This window comes from Otolemur garnettii, unplaced genomic scaffold, assembly GCF_000181295.1.
Source record: "Otolemur garnettii isolate 467f Iridium unplaced genomic scaffold, OtoGar3 scaffold00112, whole genome shotgun sequence".
NCBI lineage: Eukaryota > Metazoa > Chordata > Mammalia > Primates > Galagidae > Otolemur > Otolemur garnettii.
Genome location: NW_003852507.1, coordinates 526,962 through 535,112, shown reverse-complemented (window position 1 = coordinate 535,112; position 8,151 = coordinate 526,962). Strand labels below are relative to the sequence as shown.

Below are 8,151 nucleotides of genomic sequence, written 5' to 3'. Positions count from 1 at the left end.
CTGGGTTTGAACCCACCACCTCTGGCATATGGGATTGGCGCCCTACCCTTTTGAGCCACAGGCACCGCATACCTAGTTTAAATTTTTGAGGATGCAAAACTTTTACATGATTGAAACTCAAAAGTTTATTATGAGATAAATTTAGAAGCCTCACTCCTACCCTTATCTATTCAATTCCCATAGCAACCATTTTCATTAATTTCTGATTTTATTTATGTCTCATTTTGAAAAAATATAAGCAAAAATACATACTACTACTTCTTACTGATACTACCTATTCCTACATAGAAGTAGTATACTACATTTTTGTTCTTTGCCTTCACTTTATAATAATATATTCTTAAAACCATTCCATGTAACAGTTCATAAAGCTCTTCCTTACTCTTCCTTCTGCATAGTAACTTACTTCTGCAACTACTTCATTGGGTAGTGACATAATAGTTTATTCTCCTATGAATGATGTTTCATACTTGTGGAAGCATGATTGCTAGGGCAAAGGTTAAATGCAATTTTGCTACACACTGATAAACTTCCTTTCCTAGAGGCTGAAACAGTTCTGTGTTCCTACCACTAATACATGAGAGTGCCACTTTCCCCACAATCATACTAATAAAATGCGTGGTTAAGCTTTTGAATTTTGGCCAATCTGAAAGTTGTAAAATGTGATCTCAGTGTAGTTCTAATTTGTATTTCTCTTACAAATAGAAGTGAGCAACTTTTTTCAATGTTTAAGGTTCATTTTCCATCTTTGAGTTTCCGTTAGTATCTTTTGAAAAGGTAAAACCTTTTTTTTAGAGTTTAAAGGCATTAAACTGCATTCACTATGAAAAGCAAAGTGCAGATCCAACCCTCCAGGATTGGAGGCAGGCAAATTCTGAATTCTGTCCTTAACTTTTTCTTCTAAGAAGTTTATGCCATACATCTCCAGTTCAGGGATAAAAATCACAAATAGGATTAAAATAATCTCTTTGATTATTGTCTCTTCTATTAATACATACTCCATTTCTCTGCACCTACAGTAAAAATAATCAATTTGATGCTGAATTTTTCTTTTAAAAGGAAATACCATTATAAAAAGATCTGTAATGGCTCGGTGCCTATAGCTCAGAGGTTAGGGCACTGGCCACATAGGCCGAGGCTGGCAGGTTTGAACCCCACCCCAGGCCTGCTAAACAATGACAACTACAACAAAAAAATAGCTGGATGTTGTAGTGGATGCCTGTAGTCCCATTTACCTGGGAGGCTGAGGCAAGAGAATTGCTTAAGCCAAAGAGTTTGAGGTTGCTGTGAATTGTGATGCAATGGCAGTCTACGGAGAGCGACACACTGAGACTGTTTCAAAAAAAAAAAGATCTGTAATGTCAAATCTTGAGAAAGATAATCAGTAGTAAAAAGTTTGATTCTTTTATATTCATGAGCAAAATTACTGGTTATATGTCCAATATTCTTGTTTCCTTTGTTTAACTAAGAAAGTGGCTGCTTTTCTTCAAAGGGTCTCTGATCACATCTAGCTTTTTCTCAGCCAAACTGAACAGCCTCCAGAAGAACTGTTGATATTGAAATTTTGTTGGACAAAGCCTTCTAGCTCAGAGAAGTGGTATGCTCATAAGGGTGTGGAAGAACCTCTTTTTTAAGAAACATTCTGGCTTCCCACCAATCAATCCTCTCTTCTCACTGTAGATTTTCTTTAAACTCTGCTTACACTTTCCCTTTCCATACCAGTTGGATAACTTTTGAAATAAACATATCTTCCTGTGCAGTACACTGCAGAGCTGAGCATTCTTCCAAAGGGAAGGAGAAATCCTGCTGCTTCTCTTCACACAATCTAGTTGAACTCTAGGCATGGCAGCTATGCCCAAGAGGAGATGACTTTGCAGAAAATTAACACCACCACTTGCAACTATAATAAGACCTTTTTTCCATGTCAATTGTTGGAAAAACCAGCAGGGAAGAGACTTACTAGAGAAGAGATATGGGTTTGGACATAGGATACGGCTGTGGAAACAAAGAGAAGCCACCAAGAAACATATAAAGTATAATACCAAGAACGAATCCTAGTGTAAACAATGGACTTTGGTTGACAATGATTTGCCACTGTAGGTAGTAACAAACGTACCATTCTGGTGGAGGATGTTGATAATGGGGGAAGCTGTGGAGATGTGGGGGCAGGAGGTGTATGGAAAGGAAATCTCTGTACCTTCTGCTCATTGTTTTTTTTAAAAGACAGAACCTTGCTCTGTCATCCAGGCTGGAGTGCAGTGGTGTGATCATAGCTTGGTATAACCTCAAACTCTTGGGCTCAAGCAATCCTCCTGCTTCAGCCTTCCAAGTAGCTAGGACTTCAGAAGTATACCCCTGTGCCTGGCTAACTTTTTGCTCAATTTTGCTGTGAACCTAACTCTAAAAAATAAAAGTCTATACATAATATATATGTGAGTGTATATAAATAAATACATACATATAAAAGTGAAAATGACTGTTATATTAGAAGGCAACATTATATAACAAAGGCAACAGTGATTACTTGTCTTCTGATAACAATTAAATATAATAATTGACTGTCTTCTAAAATTTTCTACAACGGCACAAATTATTTCTGTAATGAGAAAAAAAAAAAACCCTCAAGGTTGGGTGCAGTAGCTCAGGCCTGTAATCCTAGCACTCTTGGAGACCAAGGTGGGTGGATTGCCTGAGCTTACAGGTTGGAAACCAGCCTGAGCCAGAGCAAGACCTTGTCTCTAAAAATAGCCTGGCACTGTGGCGGGTGCTTGTAGTCCCAGGTACTTGGGAGGCTGAGGCAAGAGAATCACTTGAGCCCAGGAGTTAGAGGTTGCTGTGAGCTATAATGACATGGCCCTCTACTGAGGGTGACATAGTGAGAGATTGTCTCAAAAGAAACAAAAAACCTCAAGACAGAAGAAGATGCCTAAAATCATATCATCAAGACATAGGATGAATCTACAAATACTCAAAAATGTATTTGTAGTTGATTAGAGAAATATAATTTGGGGGGAATTAGATTGTTCTTTCTGCTTAGAGTACTATTAAAATTTGCTTCTATGCCTTAAAATATACCACTTGAGGAGGAAACAGTTTTTAGTGGGTTGCATCAGATATACAGAGAAGTATGCCTGAAATAAAACAGGTTGGTCAGTCAGAAATTAACTGTATTTGATATTTACCATGTCTACATTGGTCTAAGACAGGTGTTCAAATTCCAGTTCAATGGGAAGGTGACTTCCAGGTTTATAACTTTGGTCATTTTCTAACATGAGCATTTTGGGGCTATAGTCATTTGCCCTTCATAAAAATTAGGTTAACAAGGAGAGAGTTGAGGGCATGGCTCATTTGAATGAAAGATTCGTAAGTTATCTATAGATAGCATAAAAATTCTTTCTGACAATACAAGAGCCAGATATGTTTAAATCCTTGCGGAAGTATATATAAGAAACAACAAAGCCAGGTGCCTTATAAATGGAAAGCCAATGACAATTCTGCAGTATGATCTGTGTTCAGAAATAACAATGCATGTTGCATTCTGGTCAAATTAAAGTAATGGAAAAAACATGCAGATTTTTGTGAGTAATTTCATAGCTATATACCACTATGATTCATTCTAGAGATAACATATAATAAACTATCAAGCAGTTATTTCAAGGCACAAGCTTTCAATGACATAAAGACTGCCTCATGAAATAACCTTTTGAATATTCAGAGTGAGGTGATCCAGTTTAGTCAGTTCCTGTGCTTTTCTATTTCCCAACTTCTACTCATTTCAGTTCACAAATGTCTTCCCCAGAGAAAGGAAACGAAATTCAAATGAATTTATTTTATTTTTTTTGAGACAGTCTCACTATGTCACTCTTAGTACTGTGGTGTTATAGCTCACAGCAACCTTAAACTCTTTGGCTTAAGCGATTCTCTTGTTTCAGCCTCCCAAGTAGCTGGGACTACAGGTGCCCGCCACAACCCCTGGCTATTTTTTTGTTTGTTTGTTATAGTTGTCATTGTCCCTGGGCCAGGTTTGAACCCACCAGCCCCAGTGTATGTGGCTGGTGCTCTAGCTGCTGAACTATAGGCGCTGAGCCCGATTTTGTTTTTTTTTTAAATAAACTTTATACTTTATTTTTTGAGACAGAGTCTCTCACTGTTGCCTGAGTAGAGTGCCATGGCATCAGTGTAGCTTATAGCAACCTCAAACTGCTTGAGCAGTTCTCCTGCCTCAGCCTCCTGAGTAGCTGGTACTACAGGCATATACCACTATGCTTGGCTAGTTGCATGCTAGGATTATAGCTGTGAGACACCACGCCCAGCCTGATTTTGTTCTTTGTTAGCCTTTTTGGTCAAAGAGTATGAGAAGTGGACATAAAATAAGGTTTTAGCATTTTCCACTGACTTAAATTACCCTTGTTAACCTTGTTCCCAATACGTGGTACAGATAAAAACTGGAACCCTTAACATAAGAGAGAAAAGGATTTTAGAAGTTTTCCTAATCCATGTGTTGGAGAAGTCTCCTTGAGCTAATTACAAGGTCTTCGAATGTTTAGGAACCATGAGGAACAATTTTTAGTCTCTGACTTTTTAGTAATCACAAAAATATTGGGGGTGCTCAAAATATAGCTACCAAATTTTGTATGTTTAAAAGTCCAAATACTCTCTGTCTGCTCTGATGTATCACATCTTAGACACATTTGGCAGATTTGAAAGAGTGAGATTAAAGGATCTTCCTATTTGGACACACTGTATAAACTACTGTGGACTGGTTTGGTTTTGAATTTAAGTTTTGTTGCTGTTGTTTGTTTTTAAGAGAGTCTTGCTCTGTCACCCTAGGTAGAATGCAGTGGTGTCATTGTAGCTTACTGGAACCTCTGACTCCTGGGCCAAGCAATCCTCCTGCATCAGTTGCCTGAGTAGCTGGGACTATAGGCACAGGTCACAAGGCCTGGCTAATTTTTCTATTTTTAGCAGAGAGGAGATCTTCCTCTTGCTCAGGCTGGTTTCAAACTCCTGAGCTCAACGGATCCTCTTGCTTCAGCTTTCCAGAGTGCTAGGATTATAAGCATGGGTTCCTCACAAGGCTTCCCATCATAATAAATTTTAATCTACTAGTTTAATGTTGTTGAATGAGGACTTGGGAAGAGCTGAGCAGTGGCATACCATCATATAACATCCCCACCATATATTAAACATAAATAATCTTAACAATGCAGATATTACAATTGATAAAAGTAATTAGGAAGTAGTAAGGTTTCAATACTTATTACCTTTGTTTTTAAAATAAGTTACATTTTATTTAAACATAATAAAATTTAGCAGCTGCCCCCCACAAATTCACTTGGGCTAGCTTCCGCATAGCACTTAAAGTAGCCCTAAAACTTACCAAGAACACATGCTCAAAGATCTGTGTAGGGCTATCCATCTGACCAAGGATCACTATCATTTCATTGTCTATAAATTCCTTAAATTCCCTCAAGTTGCACACCATTTGCATTTCCAACTCTGTTCGGATCTGAAATAAAAATGACATGTTATACTAATCTCTATAAAGTCCTCCTGTACTTTCAATCATGTGCTATTTCTAGCCCCAACCTATTGTTATACCACCCCTAGCCTTGGAACAATGAGGACTTGAGGTCTCTTACCTCTTTAGATGTAATGTTTTCCAAATCCTTCTGCATCATAATCTCCCTCAATTTGGTTTTAATTAGCCTTTCTGTTCGCTCACGTTCAGTTGGTCTGAGAAGAGAAATAATGATTTTTCTTAAGCAGAAGTCTGAATAAGTTAATGAACGTACCATTTGATTATGTTTCCACTTTGGCAAGCCCTACCTCTATTACCCATAAATTTATATTGTAGAGGTATGGAAAAATAAAATCATGATTTTTAAAAGCTTATTTTCAGAATGTAAAGAATATAAACATATAGAAATTATTGCTTGAAGAGGTTGTAAGTGTCTAAAAGCTCTTAAACACATTCACGTGTATACGTCCATGATGGAGTGGACACAAATCTAGGAAACAGAGTATACTTTAATGGATGGCCACATCTATACTTTCATTTTTAAGTACCTCTAGGTATCATTTGATGAGCTAGAATATCAAGCTGGGTAGAGCAGTGGTATGACTCACTATGGAACGGGGTCTTCTGTGTAGCTAAAATGCCAACCTATGTGGATCATTCATTGCCATGCTTCTAGAAAATGGGGAAAGGGAGGAGTGATCTTGCAACTTCAATAAGGCAAATTCTCTTTGAAAATGAGTTGCAGGGATCAACTACCTAGAGTCCTTCCATCAAAGACACTTTCCCTTTCATGACAACTCTCACAATATCTCTGTGAAATTCTTACCTTCACTTTCCAGATAAAGGAAACAAACAGTTGAAAAGTTAAATGACATGCTGATAACTACACTAGCAGAAGAATCAGAACTCTCAGCCCACCCTAACACTCTACCTTCTGGATTATGTTGCTTCCCTTAGTTTTCTGATTCTGTTATAAATAAACTTAGTTATGGAACATTAATATGAAATCAAACTAGGTAGCAAACTCTCCAGTTACTAGAAAGGTACTGGTTCAATGTAACTGGATGCTTCTCTTTAAAAGCATTATTCCATATTATGCTGGATTTGAGTGAGGGTGACACAGAGCACTTTGTATCTCATCTCCACCCCACCCCCCCACCTACTCAAGAAAGGTATCTGCTCTGTACCTCCTTATTTGGAGATGGAAATGGACTAAGCCTTCAGGCATCCTGCCTGCCCTTGCTGCCTACAGCCTTATCTCAGGCTATAAAAATAGCTTCAGTAATTTCTAAAGATGGATGCTCCAACTCCACAACCTTGGGGTTCCTCACAATGGGCACTTAGTTTCTCATGAACCCTACAGAATACAGATAATATCTGTGCTATATATCCCTTCAATCAACCAAGGCATGCCTGTCTTGACTAGGATTAAAATTCTTATCCATGCTTCCTTTTTCTTTGACATGGCTAATGGTAGAAAGCAAATATATAATTTCAGTCTTCTATTAAAAAGAAATGCTGGGCTTGGTGCCTGTAGCTCAGCAAGTAGGGTGCTGGCCACATGTACTGAGGCTGGCCCAGGCCTGCTAAACAACACTGACAACTGCAACCAAAAAATTGCTGGGTGTTGTGGTGGGCACCTGTAGTCCGAGCCACTTGAGAGGCTGAGGCAAGAGAATTGCTTAAGCCCATGAGGTTGCTGTGAGCTGTGATGCCATGACACTTTACTGAGGCAACATAGTGAGATTGTCTAAAACAAACAAATAAAGAAACAAACAAAAAGAAATACTGGTAAAAAGAAATCTTAGCACCTGTGTGCATGGATTAAATTTCCTAGTTTCTTTCTTTCTTTCTTTTTGAGGCTAGAGTGCTACGGCATCAGCCTAGCTCACAGCAATCTCAATCTCCTGGGTTCAAGCAATCCTCTGCCCTGAGTAGCTGGGACTACAGGTGCCTGCCACAATGTCAGGTTAATTTTCCTATGTTTAGTAGAGATGGGGTTTTGTTCTTGTTCAGGCTGGTTTCAAACTCCTGAGCTCAAGGAATCTTCCTGTTTTGGCTGTTAAGATTACAGGCATGAGCCACTGCAATAGGCCAGATTCCCTAGTTTTTAAGCAATTTTTCCCTCAATCCCTCACGCCTGTTTGAGGCAGAGTGGTTTGGGAGTAGATAGACTTAGGTTTTTAATATCAGCCCTGCTACTTACTGGTGGTGTAACTTTGAACAAGTTCCTTCTTTTCACTGAGCCTCTTTGCTTTAACACAGGATAGGAATACTTGTCTCAAGAGATCTTTTTTTTGGCTAGGCATGGTGGCTCATGCCTGTAATCCTAGCACTCTGGGAGGCCAAGGTGGGTGGATTGCTTGAGTTCAGGAGTTCGAGACCAGTTTGAGCAAGAGCAAGACCCTGTCTCTGCTAAAAATAGGAAAAACCAGCAGGGCATTGTGGCGGGTGCCTATAGTCCTGGCTATGGCTACTTGGGAGGCTGAGGAAAGAGGATCCCTTGAGCCCAAGAGTTTGAAGTTGCCATGAGCTATGATGCCACGCTCTTCTATCTGGGGCAACAGAGTAAGACTAAAAACAAAAACCAAAACCCTAAAAACAGGAGGTTTTTTTTTTTTTTTTTTCCT

The 8,151-nt window shown here is 38.9% G+C and overlaps 1 protein-coding gene across 4 annotated transcripts in view; it reads right to left on the bottom strand.

The window, feature by feature from the left end:
• Window positions 1–8,151, bottom strand: part of SSH2 (slingshot protein phosphatase 2) — a 306,592-nt gene that overhangs the window by 31,192 nt on the left and 267,249 nt on the right. For all 4 annotated transcript variants that reach the window (XM_003797117.2, XM_023517480.1, XM_023517481.1 and 1 more), the window contains 2 exons: window positions 5,643–5,736; window positions 5,381–5,509 (listed from right to left, as the gene is read on the bottom strand). In XM_003797117.2, the coding sequence (XP_003797165.1) occupies window positions 5,381–5,509; window positions 5,643–5,736 (223 nt within the window). The remainder of the gene's footprint in view (window positions 1–5,380; window positions 5,510–5,642; window positions 5,737–8,151) is intronic.